The sequence below is a fragment of the Podarcis pityusensis genome (genome assembly GCF_964106645.2).
Source record: "Podarcis pityusensis genome assembly, chromosome: 16".
NCBI classification, from domain to species: Eukaryota; Metazoa; Chordata; class Lepidosauria; order Squamata; family Lacertidae; genus Podarcis; species Podarcis pityusensis.
The window spans coordinates 25,944,097-25,965,660 of NC_138041.1; the positions used below are offsets into that span (position 1 = coordinate 25,944,097).

The window sequence follows — 21,564 nt, forward strand, 5'->3', positions numbered from 1 at the left end:
CAAGAATTTGTGGACAGAGGGTGTCTTATTAATGGAGCTCCCCCCCCCACCTTGTTGGGCCAGGCCACTGCTATTGGGAGAAGAGCCATATTTTTGGCCCAGTGGTTTGGGGAGCGCCACGGAGTTGGCAAAACTGACTCATTCTATCTCAACGGCTCATTTGGGAGCTGCAGGAAGAATCTATTTATAATCAGGCCTTTCAGGTTTGATTCTTAAAAAGAAGAAGAAGGGCAGCTTCCGGTCCCACCTGCCTTAATGGAGGCAGCCCCCACGAAAGCGGGGGATTGTTGGTGAACAAAAACAAGGATGACAGAGGGTAAATCATCCTTGCAAATTCCCTCCAGGGACAGGAGAAATGGGCTTCACTCGCAACAGACCAGTAAAAAGAGATTGAGAGTTGTGTGTGCTATTGGCGGAATGTAATCTAAGATAAAGTTTAATTGGGCCATAAATCTCTTGTTGGAAGGAAAAGAATTTTGGGGCTGTGATAAGAACGCTGCAGAGATTCTGGGAGCTGGAAAGGAGTATTAAATCTTCAGTGCGTTCGAAAACTGCCCACCTTTTTCTAGGCTGAGGGAAGATCTGTGACATATTTTACTAGTGAGACAGAATGGTTTCTAGCAGACTGTCACCTGTTCTGAGACACCGAAGCAAGGGACGGAGAGATAAGACCTCTGAGAAACTTTGAGATTCATTTCTGCCCCAAGCCACGATGGGAGAAAACAGCAGCTGGGAAGTGAAAGAGACAACACCATATATGGACAGTAGGAATCTCCATGGATATAACAGTTTTCACATACAGGGCAGAATAAAGATAATAGTTTGAGTTCCTCACTTAAAGTTTTATAAATTTATATATTGTAACATCACTAATGGAAATCATTAATTATGTAGCTGTTGACTACGGGATTATTATTATAACTGATATGTAACTGACATTAATTAAGATGATGGAACACAGTGATATAAGATCAGAAATGCACCCAAACCATCATGTGGGGAGCCACTTTAACGAAAATGCATTAATTGGAAGTTGACTGGCACTTTGATAATTGTATAATTTGGGAATTAATTGCACTGGTCAACAACAAATTTGTTGTCTGCGTTTTTTCAGTTGATTTAGGACAAATCTGATGCGCTGAATCCAAAAATCACATTGGTTTTGCTCAATCAGGTCAAGTTTTTGAGTTATGGCCACATGTCCTTTTTTTACATTTTTGTTCACATGTACGCTTGTGTGGAGCATTTTAGAAGAAGTTGGTGGGGGTAAAATGCCATGTCGAATAATTGTTTTGATTGGAAATGATTATTTTAATGACAAGAAGTATTCAGGTCTGATAGGTCTGGGTGATTATGTCGAAAAGGGATCAGTTTGAAGTCATAAAACATCGAAATCTTCCATAAATTGGTGCTGCAAAGCATAAAGTTGGGGGATCAAAACTAAGTTAATGGGGCAGCCGCCCCACAAAGTGTATAGGAAACTCCACCCGTGTATGCGCCAACTTATGGCATCCAGATTGAAGGAAAAAAACCTCCTCTCTGACAGTGCTCGCATCAGCTTCTTCCGCAACAGGCATCAAGAGTACCTCCGTTTTTTCTCGGGAGAGAAGTACTTGGTGTACTGTGCAGATATTGCGCAGCTTCTGCTCAAGCTTGGAGTGCCACAGTATGAACCCAAAGATTGGAGACTGTTCATTGACAGCAGCAAATGATCACTGAAATGTGTTCTGCTACACAACTGCAACCAGTTTGCCTCTATACCCCTGGCTCACTCGAGTACACTGAAGGAGAACTATGAAGCAGTAAAGTATGTGCTGGAGAAAATTGGTTATGATCAGCATAAGTGGTTTATTTGTGTTGACCTGAAGATGGTGAACTTTTTGTTGGGACAACAGTCTGGCTTCACAAGTACCCATGTTTTCTGTGCATGTGGGATAGTAGGGACCGTGCTCAGCATTACACGAAGAAGGACTGGCCTGCGCGGGAGGAATTGGTGCCTTGCAGAAAAAGGAACGTCATCAACGACCCTCTGGTGGACAGAGACAGAATACTCTTCCCACCGCTGCACATCAAGCTCGGCTTAATCAAGCAGTACACCAAGGCTCTGGACAAGGATGGTGACTGCTTCACTTACTTGTGCCAGGCTTTTCCAGGATTGACCATGGAGAAGTTGAAAGCTGGCATCTTTGACGGTCCTCAGATCCGTCAGCTCATCAGAGATCCAGAGTTCGGAAACTCAATGAACGAAGTGGAACTGGAAGCGTGGAAGGCATTTGTTCTGGTAGTGAAGAACTTTCTTGGCAACAATAAGGCCAGAAACTATGCAGAACTTGTCAACAACAAGCTGACTGCTTTCAGAAACTTGGGCTGCAACATGAGCATCAAGATGCACTACCTATTTTCACATATGGACCGGTTTCCTGAGAACCTGGGTTCAATGAGTGACGAGCGGGGGGGGAGATTCCATCAGGACATGAAAGAGATGGAGACCAGGTATCAGGGTTGCTGGGACACAGTCATGATGGCTGACTACTGTTGGACTCTGAAGAGAGACCTCCCTGCCACTGAGCATTCCTGGAGTTCCAAGAAACGGAAGTTCAAGCCCTGAAGTTTGAAAAATGGTGAAGCAACATGCAATTTACGTGTACTTACCTTTATCAATGCCCACCATTCAGTTTACAGTAAACCTGACCTGATGGAGAGAAACGGATGCCATTTCCTGATTCAGCAGTGCAAAAATACCCTAAATCAGTTGTAGAAATCTAGACAACATTCAAAAAGTAAAAAATTGTTGCCCAGTGTTGTTATTGTTATAATTTGGCTATTATTGGGGGGTATATTTGAAAACTAAATTATAAAAAAGAAGACAAAGGGGTGTCTTCAACTCCAGAAGATTTGTTTTGCAGCAAAAAATAATAAGAAGGTGGAATATTCAGCCCCTTCGCCATACTGGAAGGGCAAACATACAGCCAACTCAGTGTCAGTTCCCACCCATTCCACCCTGGCAATATGAGGAATAATAATTCTGGCTTAATTTACTGGGACTTGACTAGCCTTTGGGCCTCCATATGTTGCTACACTACAACTCCCATCATCCCTGACCATTGACTGTGCTGGCTGGGGCTGATGGGAGTTGAAGTCCAAATAATTCTTTGAGGGCCACCCCTCTTGTAAAGGAGCACAACCAGATAACACATGTGAAGTCCTTTGAACACTTGAAAGCCCTGTACAAATGCTAAGTAATGTTAGTTTGTTTTCAATCAAAGATCAAACAAAAGAGCAAGGCATCTGCATGTATTCTTGTAACAGGAACTTCTGTCCTTGAATCCTTTGCGCATAAAATGATTGTCTACTTGAGGAAGCAACTATTTAGCTATGATCTCACAGTGCTTGTGTTCCTCTGGGCAATCTGCTCCCTTGTCCCCTCCATCCTTCTTCTCTAATGCCTCCTAGATTCAGAAGCAAGAACAGGAGGAGGCTATCTCAGCATCTGGCCATCAGCACACTTTATGACAGCAGATTCCTTAAATTAATTAAGCATTGTGTGAAGGAGGGCTCCCTTTTGTTACTTGGGAACATCTTGCCAGTCAGCTGGATGACTCATCCAAGCAGGACCCACTAAAGGTTTTTATTTTCTTTTTTAGATGCCCTGAGCAAATTATAATCTTTCCTCCCTCCTATCTTATCCTATGCTAATGAGCAGGATGATAGCAGCTGATCAAGAGTTGCCTGCGATGTGATTGTCACAATTCCATTTATGTTATCCCTTGCTTCTTCACCTCCTCTTTGAATTGCATCAGTGTGCCAGGTGGCAAGTGGAGATGAGGCCAGGAAAACTCTTCTCAGTCCAGTCCCCTGGAATTCTGGGTTTCACCCACAAGCTGTCATCATGATGCCCCAGGGTACCACCTCTAAATGTACAGGCAGTGCTTGTCTGCAGGGTATTTTCCAGACAGCAGAGGCAGGCCCCAGAAATCTTGGCACACAGGCAGCTCCCTAACTTACCTGAGTGCTATGTAATGTTCATAGGAATATATTGCCTACTGAAGGAATACAGGAGGAGATCCTGATCGGTTTTCTATTCACTCTTCACACCTGCAACTCTAAGAGCACTTCCAGGCTTGTTTATTGGGCACTCATCCTGATTGGTTTGCAGGTAAAATAGGCTAGCCTGACTACATAATGAGCATTCATTCTGATTTGTTTGCAGAGGGATTAGGGGGTCACATCCACACCCTAGATTTTATGCACAAGGCTTCCCTAAAATAATATTGGGAACTGTAGTTTACTCTTCCTGGAGTAGCAATTAGCAGCACCCTTGAAAAACTACAGTTCCCATGATTCTTTGGTGGGGGGAGCTATGTGGTTTACATGTAAGGTGTGTGATTGCATCAAAACAAGTGTTACTTCATACTTTCCAGGGTATTTTCTCATCACTCTCTTTGGCACAAAAAGGGACGTTTTTACTAAGAAAGCAAGTTTGTTGTGCAAGGGCTCCCAACAAACTGATTTGTCCAGTATGTCCAGTATGGTGGCAGCCTGGGAGCACCCTGAGCTAGTTGAAGCATGCTCTGATTTTGTGTAAGGCAGCCTCCTGTGATATCACTATGATGCTCCTTTCATTCCTCTTTGGTAGTCAGTTGCAGGGAAAAAATCCCCAAAGATGGTGTCTTGTCTATTTGCCCCACTCAGCTGCCCAAACTCCACTGTCTCACTTTGCCTCATGATACGACGTCCTCAGAAAATGCCTGAAGTTGCCTTCAGAAAATGCCTCAATGTGAAGCCCATAAGCAGGACCTGAGTGCAATAGCAGCATTCTCTCTCCCTGTGATTCCCAGAATCTGGAATTCAGAGGTCTTCACTGATGGTGGAAGTAGAACCTAGCCATTGATAACCTCCTCCTCCTCCATGAGTTTGTCTAATCCTCTTTTAAAGCCAGTCATGTTGGTTGCCATCACTACGTTTGCTTTTTCATTCCTCTCTTTGGGGGTCTAGAGGTGGGGGGAGGATTTGCAGCCTACCCAATTAGCACTTCTTAAACCAATACAAGAACCAAAATGTACTTCTCATTGCGGTTCTGCAACCCCCAAAAATAATGATGCATACCAGACTGCAGATGTCTGGGGCAAATGGAGATAAAACTACATTTACCCATGAAAACAACTTTCAAATGCATTAAGTGAGAGAGAATGGACAGATTTGTCCATTCCACTTGTGGATGCATTGAGGTTCATGCCAACCGTTCCTCTGCGTTGAGCAAACAAGACTCTTGTGTTGAGCGACCTGCACAATTTGGCTGAGGATTGAATCCCCAGTCAGGGCCACCACCATAACCTGGAGCCTGAAGGAGCTTCTGAACCCTATCAGAGACTCAGGAAGGATTTGCTCCCTGCCATTCCAGCCTTGCTCCTTTTTTTCTCTGTCACTGGGGGGAAATCCCTTTTGACAGCCCAGGCAGAGAACTTCTAATTCCTGTCTACAGCTCATTTTTTCACTTGAATCTCTCAGCTAAAGGATTTTAATGCTTGATGGATTCAACCTAAATTATTTCCGTTCCATGGCTTTGCAAAAGCCGTGTGTGCGCGTGTGTGCATGCATGCAAGGGTCAGGCAGCTGGGAGGAGGGAGGTCTTGTTTGCATGACATTCTCTGATAATCTCCCCTCTCCAAGGGAATTGCACTCTGTGGCTTGTCTCCAGAGCTCCTTCTTGATGACAGTCCCCCTTTCTTACTCCTGCCTTGGGGTCCCAGGACTTCTCAGGATCTCTCCATCAGCTTGGACAGCTTTAAAAGAGGATCAGACTAATTCATGGAAGAGGAGGCTATCAACAGCTAGTAGCCACAGTGACTATGTTCTGCCTTTGCTCTCAGAGCCAGCAAATGGCTCTGAAAACCAGTTGATGGAAGTGGAAGCCACAGGGCTGGGGGGGGGGGTTTGCTGTGCACAAATTCTGCTTGCCAGTTTCCCACAGGCATCTGGTTGACCACTGGACTAGATGGGCCACTGGCCTGATCCAGCAAGCTTATATTTTGTTCTCATTTTGAACACAGGGGCTACTTGTGCTGCTCTCTGCATGTCAGGTGTTGCACTTTGGATGGTTTGCCCCAGAAAATGGCTAGGAAGCCATATATATCAATGCCCTGAGCATTGGTGGCTGGTGCTTATAGGGTTTGGTGGTGAGGAAGGCAGGGAGATCGACAGTAGGCAGGGCCATAACAGGTGGCAGGCAGAGACAACTAATTCTGGTGTTGCCCCATCCTAGCCCTCCTCCCTACTGAGTTCAACAAGGGCAACACTGATAAAAAGAAGGAAGCTGTATCCCCTTGGACTGGTTGTTAGAAGGCAGGCAGGTCTAGGCTAGTTGAGGGCAGTCTGAGGCTGGTGTGGAGCAGTGCTTCTTTAACCCTAATGGAGCAGCCTGCACCAGCTGAGCTAGGCCTGGACCTAGGTGAGTGTGCCTGCCAGCAGTCATGTATGGTGACTCTCTTTAAAGGTTGATTAGCCACATTTGTGGGGCATGCTAGCACAGCCTTCTTTACCAATCTGGTGCCCTCCAGATATGTTGGACTACAATTCCCACTAGCTCTAGCCTGCTAACTGGGGTTAATGAGAGTTGTGGTTCAACACATCTAGAGAGTACCAGGCTGGGGAGAATTTGTCCAGGAACAGCTCTTTGTCATTAGATCCCAATGGAGCCTTCAGGTTCAGAGGAGTGGATCTGGGAAGCAGATGTGCACCTAGGCTCCCTTGCGCCCTTAGCAAAGAACTGTGTCAGCACCTCCGAAGCCAGGAGAGACCATGGACCAGAAAATAAAAAAGTTTGCTATTTGTTTCCTTTCGCACTCTGCCAGTGACTTTCTTCGCAGCCATCAGGGTTGGGTCTGCTTTGTTCTGCCTCCCCTCCTCCTTCTCCATTGGTGCATCTTTCTGCTCTTTAGCCTTCCTCCTTCCCTCCCTCCACTGCAGAATTTTCTGAACTGTGTGTCGTGACATGTTAGTGTGTCGGCTGCAGTATGTAGGTGTGTTGTGCAAACGCTCCCTGCACTCCTCCCGGGGCTGGAAAGGGGTTAATTTAACCTCCGGTTTGCTAGTAAAACTGAATTACTGTGTCGTGAAATGATGCATGTCTAAAAAGTGTGTTACTAACAAGAACAGTTTGGAAAGCTCTGCTCCACTGGCTGTTTTCCCTTCTGCCTCCTTCCTCCCTCCCTTCCCTTTTCTTCTTCCATCAACTCTCATGCTACCTCCAAGCCCCACTTTTTCTAGAAAAAGAGGTGCAGGAACTTCTTGACCTTTTCTTAGGGGAGCACCTAGCCTGAGTTCCTGAGCTTCTCTTCTGGTGCTGCTGCCCTCCACCGCATCAATCATGCCAGCAATCAGATTCTTCCACTGAGGCAACTATAGGAGCTTGTGTCTTGCCCAGCTGCCCAGAAGTGCAACCCAGGGAGCATGCAGGTTGGCTTCTAGCCACTCTAAGCCAGAGTGGAAAGACACAATTTTTGTGGCACCCACCCCCTGGGCCTATGCTCTTGGTGAGGGCCAACCTGGACAATCCCTAGGTATGCCCCTGCTGGGGGGGTCTCACTATTGTGGATGAACAAAGACACAGATGCTCTGCTTGCAAGTTTTCCCAAATTGTTACCTCCACTGCTAAGAAGTGCTGACTTAGGGCTCATCCACACTTCTCTTGATTTCTAGGTGTGGGTCCGAGAGGTTTTTCTTTTGTTCTGCCACTTTCCCTTGGAAAACCCACAATTTACTGCTGAAACAGAACAAACATCAATGCACAAAAAAACTGATTGATGAGTCCTCAGATGAACTCTTGGTCTGACCTAGCAGGGCTTTCCTTATGTTCCTGTCCTGGGGGGGGGGGCATCTATGATGTCACAAGCACCCTTAAAAACATGTTGGGTTCCTCACACTCTCGGGGCTTGTCCCAGGATCACATACCTCATCTTTAGTCAGATAATATGGGCTGTGTCTGTATTCCTGCTTTTGCTCAGAAACAGGAAAACAATTCTGACACTCAGCCTCAAACCCTGCCACTGATGCCAAAGTTTAATCCATTTAATAGCTGGAAGGATTTCTCTCCCTCTCATGCGTAAGACATTTATTAACATTCTGTTTTAATTGTCTTAGATTTCAGTGATATCCGGAAAGGGGTGTCTTATATAACCTCCTTATGCACACTCAGCTTGTCAGATCTGAAGTGCCCAGGAACGGTTTTTGAGTTTGTGTGTCCTGGCTTGCTCTTTCGCATAAAGCCATGAAAAGTGTGCAAGTGTTAAGTGCTTGAGCCTGTTTCAATTTGTATTTAAAGGCCAAATCCCTTCCTCTGATGCAGAGTCTGGTTTTGGCCATCTCCTTTGCATTGCAAATGCAACCGTAGCTCATTGAGGAACAGAAGATTGCCCCAGTTTCCATGCTGCCTAGTGGTTTTGCATGCCATCCCCAAGGGTTCCTCTGGCTGTGACTAAGCATGGAGGGACCATCAGTCCATGCAGCGGAATCAGAGCCCAATGAAATGTGGAGTTTTGTGAACTGGAGCCCATCCACAGCAATGGGGGGATGATTTTTTCGGAATATGGTACCCCTTATAAAATATTCAAATGAATACTCTGATGACTGGCACCACAGGCTTAAGGCAAAATCTTAATATTCTGCTCTGGGGAGGGGGAGATGGGTAGAACTGGGGGAAACTTAATGTTTTGTTTGTATTTTGTTGGAAAGCAATAAAATGTTTTATTTAAAAAATACAGCCCGGGGGCAGCTAACATATTGCCCTCCAGATGTTAAGAAAATCAGAAGAGCCTGCTGGATCAGGCCAAGAGAGCCCATCTAGTCCAGCATCCTGTTCTCACAGTAGCTACCCAGATGCTTGCAAGCATGACCCAAACACAAGAGCTTTTCCTCTTCCTGTCGTTTCCAGCAACTGGTATTCAGAAGCATTTACTGCCTCCGATGGTAGAGGCAGAGCACAGCCATTGTGGCTAGTTGGTGCCTGTCACTGCCTCCTGTAGGAGCGAGTTGCTAGACTTCATCTCCCATCAGCCTCAGCCAGCAATGCTCGCAGACTGAGACAACGGGAGTTGTAATCCAACAGCATCAGGAGGGCACCATGTTGCTTACCTCTGAGACAGCAGAGCAGTGCCTGGTCATCAGGCTAAGCAGGCACACAAGTCACTCACCTGGTTTCTTCCCCGCTATGTTGAGATGTGTCATATTTCTATTTAAATTAGAGCAACTGGGTTGTATCCAAATGTTAGTCGTACTCAGAGTAGACCCATTGGAATGAATAGACCTGAGTAGGTCTAGCCCACAACACAATCCTTTATTTCTCAATGTGCATCTATAGATATAAACCACCAAGGGGACTTTTTTATGCAAACTGGTCTCTTTTTTTCTGTAATGCATAACAGGCCTTACTAAATCCATGCTATCATTGGCTCTTGGCCATAGACCAAGAGGATATCCCTTCTTTTAAACCACATGGCTTCTTCCAAAATGATCCTGTGAACTGTGGTTTATTAAAGGTGCTGGGAACAGTAGCTCCATGAAAGGTAAACTACAGTTCCTAGGATTCTTTGGGGGAAGCCATGTAATTAAAAGTATGTTGTGGGGAGTCCAGTTTCATCGTCTCCCGAGACGGGTGTGCTTCGCGGAGGCTCCATGGTAAATGCAGCTGCTTGAGGGGTTCTGGGGGGGACGCGGTGGCTATGCGACCCCCTCAAAGGGTATCTGAAAGGTATCTGGCAGCATCAGTGGCAGACCTATATTTTGGGGAGCTCTGAAACTTGAACTGATGTGGGGGCCCTTTCCCAACCAGCAATCCTATGCCTTTAGGAAAATATACATGCATGATGCCTTTTTAAAAGCAATTTTTAAGAAAGCAATGTGGACTAAAGTCTCTTCTGGGGTCCCTCCAGGATTAGGGGCCCTGAAGCTTAAACTTCATTAGTTTCATGGTAGATCTGCCCCAGATCAGAATTGTAGAGTTGGAAGGGACCTGAAGGGTCCTCTAGTAGTCCAACCCCCTGCAATGCAGGAATCACAGCTAAAAAATCCCTGGCAGATGGCAATGCAGGGAAAAATCTCCAGGGAGGGAAGGAGAATCAACCACCTTCCAAGGGAGTTCATTCCACTGTTCAATAGCTATTGCTGTCAAAAAGCTCTTCCTAAGGTTTAGTCAGAATCTCCTTTCTTCTAACTCATATCCATTGGTTCAGGTAGACCGCCCTAAGCTCTGATCCTCACAATGTCTCCAGCCAACCTTCCCCACTGGCTGGGTACAGTGAGCCCTTGGCTGCTCTCAGGCACTCTACCAGTGTAAATCACAATTTGTGCGGGGATTAAAGCCAGCACACACACAAAAGCCCCCAAGTCTTCTTTGCTGTTGGGATTATTCTCCTGTGAAGCGAAGCCTGGTGTGCTGGGCAGCAGCAAATAACTCTCCAGCTGTAAATGGGCTGCATTGCAGCCTCCTCCCTGCCCCTCATTATCGTTCAGTGGGAGAGCATTCCTGTGAATGCAGAAGGTTTGGGGTTCAATCCTGGGCATCTCCAATGAAAAGGATTTCAGGCGGAGTGGGAAGGGAAGTTAAGAAAGACCTCAGAATTTGCTTCAGAGAGCATCTGCCAGAAATGAAAAATAAATATATACATACTGAACTAGATGAGCAAATCCAACCTAGTACAAGGCTACATCCATGGCAAAGCTTGCCCAGCTGAATTCATATTTGACAGCCCTTCTTCCCCCCTGCCAAATATTAATAGGTCCAGTACTGAATGTGTACTTTGTGGCTTCACAGATGCAGCACTGGACACTGGCTGTCATTTCCTTGCAACTCTACTTCCATTTATTTAAGGAGAACAGGTTTCTAGCACTTAGATGACAAAGAGTTCCATGATGAAACACTGTGGCAAAAACGGTCAGGTAAGGTGCACACTGTATTATTAATACAAACCTGCTCATCTTGCACATCAGTTGATAACAGGTTGCAGTGTCCAGCTTTTCACAGGCACAGAATCCTGTTTCTGTTGTTGCTAAAGTAAAAGCGTTCCTTCCTAATAGGGCTCCTCTGCATTTAGAAGGGAGAATTTCTGTGAGTGCAGCTTCTGCGATCATTCCATCATTCAGATGAGAAAAGTAGGCCTGATATAAAATAGTATCTGTCCTCATGCTCCACCAATGCAGGAACAAAACAAGGCCTAGAAAATGTTTCAGACTTTATGTGCATCACCGTATGAGCAGTCACACTAAGATTTGAGGGACACCCTTCAAGCATCCAGGGCAGCTTTACCCTAAAATCTTTTTATGGTATTTATTTATTTATTAAATTTGTATACCGCCCTTCAGCTGAAGATCACTGGCTAATTCACAACATAAAAATGTAAAATGAGAACACACAGCACTTAATGGAAACAATCAAACAAAAAACTAACCAGTACTGGCCAGGCCACCCCAAGTGAGAGGCACTGCCAAGCAGCCTTAAAAAACTGCCTTTTGTGGAGGTGATGTTTAGGGTTCTTCATAAAAGTACAATGACATAGCTAGCAAGTGTTGTATGTTGGGAGTACAACACACAGCACCAGGGCCATCCCAAATCATTCTGCTGCCTACAGTGAAAGCAAAGATTCAGGATGGGTGAATCTGTCAATTTCAGTGTCTCTCAGTTTCTAATTTCTGCTTTTTAAGTTTAATTCTTCATATTTCCCAGTTTTGTTTCAGTCCGCGTGAAAATTCACCATCCTTTTAGTGTGAAATTGTCCCATGTTTGTATGCAATTTTCCCCAATATACACATTTTTGCAAAGCAACTTGGGTATGTTCTTTCCACTAATCTATGAATTTTTGCACACATTACTTGGCCAGAGTACTGCACTGCAAAATTCAGAGAAGTGCACAATTTGAAACTTGGGATATTTTAATATTGTTTTAGAAAGCACAAAATGGGTAAGGTAAGATTGCCTATAAATGTGAACAGAATTTCTCCCCCATATCTAAATGAGCTGGCGCTCCCATTCCACATACAGAATTCTACTTGGCTGGTGGCTGAATCTGACTTCAAGGCTGTGGAACGATGTCCAACTCTGTACTCGGGGGCAGTAGACTAGCTTAAAAGGTAGAGAGGAGGCTTAAATGACTTGAGTGGGGGGCAGTGGAGGGACAGCTGCTGCCCCTGCCATCTGCCCCCTGAGACAGCTACCTTACTCTGCCTCATGGTAGGGCCAGCCCTGCACAGAAATATCCAGGCCAGCTCTACCATGAGACAGAAATGTACAGTAGGTACATCTACACACAAACACACATCCCAGAATGCTAGGGAAAGCATCATTGTGCAGATCAGGCTGCTGTTAAAGGTCGAAGAGCAGGAGTAGAAGGAAGCAAACAAAAACAGAACAAGGATGCCTGGTAGCCATTATGAGGCCCTCTAATCCTATGCTGAGCAGAACAAAATTGAAGCTGCCCCCTCTACCCAAAACAATTACTGAAACTTTATGCAAACACTATTTGTGTGGGATGGTGTTCCTTGGGAAATGGCCCAAATTCCATGCATATGCAAATTGGCTGTACGTCCAAGTAAACTTCGAGTCATTGCTGCAACAGCTAATTTCTTATTAATCAGTTTTGATGGCACTGTTTTGCCCTGGAGAGGATGGTAGTTTCTGCCTTTACTGTAACAAGCACCTTTAGCACCCAAGAGATTGCCAGGTCAAAACCTAACTGAAATTCTCATTGCTCACGGTCTCCTTTCCTATCTGTACAATAAGTGATCCCAATGAGCAGCATTGAAACCAAATGTCTCTTCCCTTTCTGAACGATTTTGCCAAATAGCATCCCATTCACATTTAAAGCCTGCACATTCCTTTACAGGTTTTATTTTCAATTTAGCATTTCTGCTCAGTTTTATAAAACAAGCATACTTATTTGGAAAAAAGGCAACAAACAGAAAGAAATAGAAAAATATAAAGGATTGCATCAACTATTTGGTAGGCATTATAATATAACTATATCACTCTTGAGGTCCTCCTCTGGAGGCTCTGAGCCCTCTCTCACTCTACCTCCATGGTCATGAGTTGACGAGTGTAGTCAGCTTTTTGTCCCTTGAAATGTACCTACAGCTGAAGGAGGAAGTTAGAAAAGTGACATTCTTTCTCACTTCCTCTTTCATCTCTATGTAATTTTCAAGGTGCTGATTAATTCTACTGGATCTGACTTACCAAGATCCTTTGGAAAACTGAAGTGTGTGAGTGTGTGCCCAAAAGTCTTTCTGTCTTTCTGTGGGAGGGTTCTCATCTGTGTGTGTGTGTGTGTGTGTGAGAGAGAGAGAGAGAGAGAGAGAGAGAGAGAGAAGGGGGTGGCACCCTCAACACTCACTCAAAAATCTAAATCTGCCCATCAGCCAAAAAAGTTTGGCAACCCCTGTATTATATCATCTCAAATAAATATTTTGGATCTTGTGGAGAATGTGCTTGGTTAAAGACAGCATTCGGTAAACACTTTCCAGTTCTGTCTAAACACAGAATTGTAGAGCTGGAAGGGACTTTCCTCAATTTACTCTTAATAGCTTTGCCATAAGTGCCTATTTGTACAATTTCCCTTCCCATTCCGTTAGGACAGGAATTTGAGCTTTCCTCCACTGTTCCAATATCTAGCTAGCATAACACATTCTTGCTGTGACACTCATACAGCATATTCATTGGTTAACCAGCAGAATTTATTCCATAAAGCAAATCTCCCTGTTTCTGAGCACTCTCAAAGCATTTCCAATCAAGTAATGATCTTTAGCACCCTCCAGACAATCTGTTTCAAGGAACATTTTTCTCTGTGGACCTACAGTCAGTCGCAGGGCCGTTTCAAGCACTCAGTACCTAGGAAATTAAAAGTTTGAGAAGGCAGCTAAAAGGGTATTGTGTGCTGAGCTGAATGACATAGCAACACAGGAAACTGCCTTGGACCAACTCAGACCATTGGTTCAGTTGGTCTACACTGACTGACAGCAGCACTCCAGGGTTTTAGGCTGGGGATGCTCTGCCACTGAGCTTGTTTTCTTCTCTCCCAGCAGCAGCTGAATGCCACTGTTGCACACAACACAAAGGCAGATTTAACTGTAATTCCTGCATTGCAGGGGGTTGGATTAGACGACCTTTGGGGCCCCTTCCAACTCTGCTTATATTCTATTCCTTTTCCCCCACCATCGGTTTTCTCACTGGTTCATTAAGTCAAGAGCTTTGACTTTTTTGCAGTTCAGATGAAAAGGAGGTCATGTGCATGAATCAAGGTGAAATGATCCTTCCTTGGAATCTGCACTCAGGATATTTTGGTGCCCAGATGAGGTGGAAAATTAAAACGGCCTATCCTGCCTCTGGGTAATTAAAATGGGCCAAATTGCACGGGAAGTTTGCCCCATTGAAGTAAATGGCTACTGCACCCTTCTGCTTTCATTCAAGTCCCATTCAATTCAATGAGGTTTGTGGTGGAGATTTTACCCTGTGTTAATTAGCCAGGTAGGGAAGGTACTATCTGAATATGAACCACATTGAAGCTGAGAAATTTCCAGCCCCTAGAACAGCCCCTGCCACAATCTTGCACTACACAGGAATATTGGAAGCTGCCTCACAACACAGCATGTCATTGCTCCATGTAGCTGAGTATTGGCCACACTGACTGGCAGCAAGTTTCCAGGATTTCAGACAGCGGTCTCTCCCATCCCTACCTGGAGATGCCAGGCATACAAAGCAGATGCTCTACAGCCCCTCTTTACATTGCCCTCTGTGTGAGTGATGTAATGCTGTCCTAAGTTGCTGCACCAATGATGCCTTGTCCTGTTTTGCTGCACTAGCTTCCAGATGCCATGACTTGCAACCCCACCTTAGCGGCATCAAGGGTAGGTCTTGCCTCTGACTTTGTATGACGTTACTTAATGAAATGTTTGTTCCACCTTGGGAAGCAAGCAGCGAATAAGCGTATTATGTAAGATATTAAGTGTCTTGACAATTCTGTCCAGCCAGATGGCAAATAATCCATACTCCCTCTGGAGAGGCGGTTCTTGCAGAGAGCAGTTTAGCAGTGTTAGTTTCTTTTCCTCCTTGGGCTTGTTTCTTGGTCTTGTTCAATCCAGCCAGCCAGCCAGCCAGCCAGCTCTTTTGCATTCCAAAAGTATAATGTCCTTCTCCTGTTATGTGCTGATCTGAATGTGCTGATCAGGAGGAGAGAAGCTGAGAACATAAAAAGTAAATGAGCCAACATGTGAAGTCTGACTCCCATTTATGACCTGTTTTGGACCAGGTTACAGCAGGCCCATTAAAATCCCTCCCACTGAAGTCATTGCAGGAGACATTCCTTGTGCCTGGGCTGGACCTGGGTCTTGTGCTGTCAAAGAGACTGTGATCATAACCTGGAGTATAACAGAGCACAGCAGCTGTCTCCAAACTGATGGTTGTGCTCTGCCTCCATGATCAGAGGCAAAAAAACCTTCTAAATATCAGTTGCTGGAGATCACAGGAAGCGAGGGTTGCTGTTGTGCTCAGATCCTGTTTGTAGTCTTCCTAGAAGAGGCATCTGGTTGCCCATTGTGATAGCTCAGTTAGTAGAGCATGAGACTCTTAATCTCAGGATTGTGGGTCCGAGCCCCATGTTGAACAAAAGATTCCTGCATTGCAGGGGGTTGGGCTAGATGGTCCCTATGGTTAGACCCTTGTGATCCCTTCCAGCTCTATGGTTCCTTGATTCTATGGGCTTGATGAACCTTTGGCCTGATCCAGCAGGGCTCTTCTTACGTTCTAATGGCAGAGCATGTGCTTTGTATGCCATTAGCCCAGCCAACATGACCAATAGTCAGGGTCACAGAAGGAATTCAGCAACATGTGCAGGTGTACCAGCCCTGTGATAAAGTATCAGTGGGTTGGTTAATCTACCAAGGCCTCCTTGATGTAGCTTTCCTCCTGGGAAGGAGTGTTGCCCATCTGCTGCCAGTGGAACTTTTTGCTGTATTGATCCCCGGAGGGCTTTCAAAGCCAATGTCTCGTTCCTATTTCTGCCTCAGTGATTTCCTCTCTATTAATAAGGCAACTGCTTTCAACCCTGATGAGGTTTCCAACTGGAAAGTAAAGCTTCCTTGAAGCAATTACTACTTGGAATCTGAAACATTGCTAGATCTAGCTTCGCACTGACTGCATCAGCCTTCCCCAACTTGGTGTCTCCACATACCTTGGACGACAACTCCCATCAGCCCCAGCCTGCATAGATCTATGATGCTGGGGCTGATGGGAATTGTAGTTTAAAACCTATGGAGGGCCCCAGGTTAGGGGAGGCCAGACTATGTTATATCGCTGAACCTCACCTACCATGTAAGATGTGGGAATAGCCACCAGCTTTGATGATAACTTCAACAGCAAAATGGAAGCTCTCTCTTCAGAGGCAGTCTGTGTTTCTGAAGTCCGGGCATCAGAAGCAAAAAGCCTGGAAAGGAGGTCATTTTCATATCACGCTGGAGGGCTTCCTGGTGGTGTGGTGTATGGTCCAAAGGACCTACACTCAATTTGAGTTTCAGATGGTTCCCCTGACATAAAAATAGCTGGCAGGGAAGCTAACTCCACCAGGGAGAGATTATCTGCCTGGATGTTTGTCAATAAGGTACATGAGAATGACAAGGGTGGAAAAGGGTGTGACCTTTGGCTGCTGATATTGGGTATCTACCTGGACAGTTTCCACATTTACTTTTGCACAAGAGAATCCAATTACATGTTAATACCCTTTCCCCAACCCCTGAGGGATAGTTAACCCAATATTGATTACACTACAGAACTTGAGAACTTGATGAGATGTTCCCAGTCAGGCATCTTGGGCTTCACAATGGATCTGAGCCAGATCACCTGACCTAATGAATTTACAAGTAGACACTGTTGCAGAATAGCTACAGGAAGGGTGGGGAACATCCAGCCCATGGGCCAAATATGACCCTCCAGTCTCCTCTAGCTGGCTCTCAGGATTCCCTCCAAACCACATCCCCTCCTCCTAGGTTACACCCATCATTGTCCCTGTTCTGCACCCTCCTAGAATGCCTTTCCTTGATGGGGATGTGGCCTCCATGAAGTGCAATAATGCCTCCTGCTTGCGTGATTGTTGCTAATTATTTTTACTATTAATTTCATTTTTCACCCACCCTTCATTCTAAGATCCCAGGGCAGTTTACAATAATTGAAAGATTTTAGATCAGGTAAAAGAAGTTACAGGCACAGAAACAGAGGCTGTTCTGAAAGCACACCTCTCAGGTGTCAAAGACTAGAGTAAAGAGGTGCCTCTTCAGCATCCCCAAAAAGCCGTTCAGTGAAGCTGCCAGATGCACCTCTGTGGGGAGAAGGGAGTTTTACAACTTAGGGGCTGCCACAGAGAATGTCCTCTTCCAGGCCAACACCCTCTTAACTTCTGAGGATGGTTGAACTACAAAGAAGGCCTCCTCTGTTGATCTTAACTTCTAAGAGGATTTCTCCGGAAGGAGGCAGTCTCTCAGATATTTGTTGCCAAAGTTATTTAGAGCATAAAGCACTAATGTGAACACTTTGAATAGGGCCCAGAGCTCAGAGGGTTTCATAACCAGTTGGAGGATGGAGAGATGTGTGGAGGGGAGGGAATGGATGTTAGGAACTTTTGACTTTTGCTTGACTGGAATGTGGCCAAGTGTGCAAAGATAACAGCCGTGTCTGTTGCTCTGCCCGATTTTGTTGCTAGCTCAGATCACCACTGGTTGTCTAGGCTGTCCTTATCAATCACCAGGAGGTTCTCAGCTATTTCCAAGCTAGGACTGGGCTTGAAAACCTGTACTTGCCAACCCGGTCCCTTCTAGATGTTTTGGACTACAACTCCCATGGGGGGGACCAGGTTGGCAAAAGCTCCTGTGCCTCATCTTGAGCTCCATGATGACTGTCATAATGAATGTCAGTGCAGGCCCCCTTCGGACTGAATGTGGGGGGTGCTCACAGAACAGGGTGCCAGTCACACCGGTGGGACTTGTGCCTGAGGATGTCCCACTCAGTTTTGACCGAGAGCTCTGAGGCCTCCCACCCTGATGCCCTCTGTGACATCCATATTCTGTTTCCTGAGCTGACCATAGGGAAGCAGGACAGGCAGGCATCAGGATACACCTCACCCATGTGGATGCCAAGAGTACTTTGTTATCTCTCCGAGGGCAATAGAATGGTCTTGTGACAAGGGTGCCATTCTTGGGACCCTTTAAATCTGGCTGTGCCAAGCGACAGCCCCCCCTCCATCAGGGCGCTGTTGCTGCTGCCATTCTCCTCCTCCTTCTCCTCCTCCTCTGCTGGAGCTCTCCAAAGTGCCTCTCTGCCTTCATTCCCCATCTACGAGTTCATGCTCTGGTCCAGGGTGAGCCTGGCGTTGAAAGTTGGCTGACTCCACAGGTGAGGAAGCGAGGAGAGGGGGGAGGAGGGAGGGGATCCGGTGTCTGCTAAGGCGGGGAGTGGGGGGGGGGAGCTTTGGTGCATCTTTTGGCGAAGGTTCTCCCCACCCTCCGCACTACTCCTGTTTGGGAAGTGAGGGTCGCCTTCCTTCCTCCCTCCCTCCCTCCTCGCCTCCTTCCTTCCCAAGGCCAGCGCTGCGCCTTTATCCCGCCGCCGGCGCGGCGCTTCCCACCCACTGCCGGGGCTCCCGCGAGGTTCGGGGAGCCGATGCGGCGGTCGGAGGGAGGGAGGGAGGCTGCGGCTACTGCGGCGGCGGCTCTGCGGGGCGAGGAGCTTCACCTGCGGCTCTGCCTGGCGTAGCCTCTTCTCTCCATTCACTGCTGCTGCTGCTGCTGCTGTCCGCGGGCGGTGGTGCTGAAGTGCGGCGGCGGCGGCAGCTTTGCAGGCGCTTCACCTGCGGCGGCGGTTGTGCCTGGCGGCGCCTCTGCTACTATTACTGCTGCTGCTCCGGGCGCTGTCCGAGGGCTGTGGTGCTGAAGTGCGGCGGCGGCAGTCGCCTCCAGCTCAGGAGCTTCCCCAGGCGTGGGGCGGTGGGGGGGGGGAGAAGATATAAAGACGCGTCCCCCCACCTCCTCCTCCTCCTCCTCTCTACCCCCTCCCTCCCGGCTTCCTCCTCCTCCTGGCGGCTTAAGAGATGCTGGTCCGCTGAGCGGCGGCGGCGCCGACGACCATGAGTTCCTCCTCGGTGCGCAAGAGCGAGTCCAAGACGTCCTTACTGCGGACGGGCGGCGGCGGGAGCGGCAGGCGGGCGCCCAGCGAGCCGCAGCCGCGCAGCTCCGGGGGCCGCACGGAAGGCAGCCCCGAGCCCAGCGCCAGGAGGCCCCTGTGCCACCCAGGAGCCGGCGCCACAGTCTCCTCCAACGGCAGCTTGAGGAGGCACCAGCAGCAGCAGAATCGCCTGGGGGAGCCCGACGAGGCGGAGGCGGCTCCGCGGAGACGCGGGAGCGGCCGGGCGCGCGGCTCCTCTCGGAGTGCCAGCCAGGAGGCGGAGAGCGACGGGGTAGCGACGGCGGGTCGGGGGCAGGACTTGGGCGGCAAACGAGCCAGCCGAGAGTCCCTCCAGCTGCCCGACGGAGCGTCCCCCAAAGGCACCTCCGGCGGCAGCGGAGGCGGCGGCAGCAGCAAGAGCTCCGCCGCCTCCAAACCCGGCGCGGAAGTCGACCCACTCTTCCACCAGCTCCACCCCATCCTCAGCTCGGTCTTTGGCCAGGTAAGGGGCCCTTCGTCCCTCCTCTAACTCCGCTGCCCCCTCCTTGCCACTCCTCTCTTTCCTGCGCTTCCTTTTGGGACGGGATGCGGGGTTGGGGAGGAGAGAGCTCGGAAACTTCTGGCTGGAAATGTGCTGCTTCGGGGCTGCCTGGCAGGAAACTCCAGCGGAGCTATGCTGGAAGGGAAGGAGGGGGCGAGAGGGGGCGAAAACAGACGCTGGAGCTGCTTCTCTTCCTCCTCCCTGCAAAGCCCCCACTCCAAATTCTCCTGGAGTCCTCCCTGTGCACCTTTCCCCAGGTTCTCAGGAGGAAGCAACCGCCGGGTCAGAAGTGTGCGTGCGCGAGAGCACCGGTAAAGTGATGCAAGGCAACCGCCGGGTCAGAGGTTTGCGCGCGGGAGAGCACCGGTAAAGTGAGGCAGGGCTAAGCAGCTAGTCCTCAGGAGTCGCCAGGGAAAGGAAGTGGGTCGGGCAGACATTGGCAGGGACCAACAAGCCACCTAAAGCAATCCCCGTGGAAAAGAAGCTGGTGAAGAGCAAAAGAACGCAGCAAGCGGGAAGGGGTCGTGCTCAGCGGTTTGGTGTGTGTACGTGTGCGAATTGTGCCTGAGCGCACCCCTGTGTGTTGGGTATCGGCCCCGAAGCTTTGGGGTCAAGTGAACCTGTCTTTCTGAGTGAGAGGAGAGACACCGCTTACGCTTCAGTCCTGTGTGTTGCTGGGGCGGGCTGAAGGTTGGAGAAACTGTAAGTGCAAAGACGGTGAATTAGTGAAACAGTTAAAAATAATACATTAAAAAAATATGCAATAGACACTAAGCAAACCTAAGGATGGGTTGCCTATCCCTTTATTTGTCTTTTGAGCTCCTGTAGCTGACCTTCGAATATTGGGTTTGATTTTAACACTGCTCTGTTCACGTCCACTGGTGACCATTTTCACATAGATGCACATTGAAGGTGAGAAAACCTCCCTTGCTTCTTTTTTTCTGGGTGTTCCACTTGTGAAAACTGTCTCAGGACCAAGTCTGGGTTGGGTGCCAGCGGCACAGGATGACACCTATGCAAGCTATGCAAGGCTTCGCCAACCTGGTGCTCTTCAGATGTTTTGGATGACAACTCCCATGAGCTCCAGCCAGTATGGACATACTGATGGGAGTTGTAGTCCTAAACATCTGGAGGATGCCCCTTTGGCAAAGTAAGAGGAGGCCCAGTTGAACAGGAAGGTCTCTTGCACAAGTCCCATTGAAATGAACAGGGGATGCTTGTGCAAGAGAACCTCAGCAACTTCCATCTCTATCTCTTTCTCTGCCACCTTTTAATAGTGCTGATAATCTTCTCCCTGCAGGTGGCCCCTGTATCTTTCCACCCAGAAAGGTTTGACATTTAAGTTTACGGGAGTGGCAAATGCCAATTCCAGCCATTTAACTGACCCTTTTTAAACATGCATTTTTATTTTGATGGGTCAGCCAAATAAAAGAGCACCAGAATTAGACATGGTGGAGAGAGCGGGACAGGGAGTGTTTGCTTCAGTTGCTAAATTGTGCTCTGGGTCCAATCCCGCACTGCCACTTGCAAAACATTTGGTTGATAACAGCTCTCTCTGCATGAGTATTTTTTTAAAAGTCCTTTTTATCCAGGTCTGAAATCTTCAGACAGGATTTTAAACTGAGCAGGATGCGTAGAATGGTTTGTTTGTTTGTTGTTAGTTATTTATTGTTAGATTTCTTTCAAGGAGGTCAGGGTGACATACACTGTTCTCCTCTTCTTCATTTTATGCTCCTAACAACCCTGTGAGATAGGTTAGGCTGGCTCTTGATGCTGTTGTGTCAAGTTGATGGTGTCCAAGTGTTCTTGCTGGGAATGAATCCTCCCTATGTGATGG

The 21,564-nt window shown here is 47.5% G+C and overlaps 1 protein-coding gene across 8 annotated transcripts in view; it reads left to right on the plus strand.

Moving 5' to 3' along the window:
- Positions 1–21,564, plus strand: part of CABP1 (calcium binding protein 1) — a 73,001-nt gene that overhangs the window by 17,262 nt on the left and 34,175 nt on the right. The window contains exon 2 of one of the 8 annotated variants that reach the window (XM_080986413.1): positions 10,808–10,932. In XM_080986413.1, the coding sequence (XP_080842539.1) occupies positions 10,888–10,932 (45 nt within the window). In that variant the 5' untranslated portion in view covers positions 10,808–10,887. The other 7 variants (XM_080986411.1, XM_080986415.1, XM_080986410.1 and 4 more) reach the window with 7 other exon arrangements.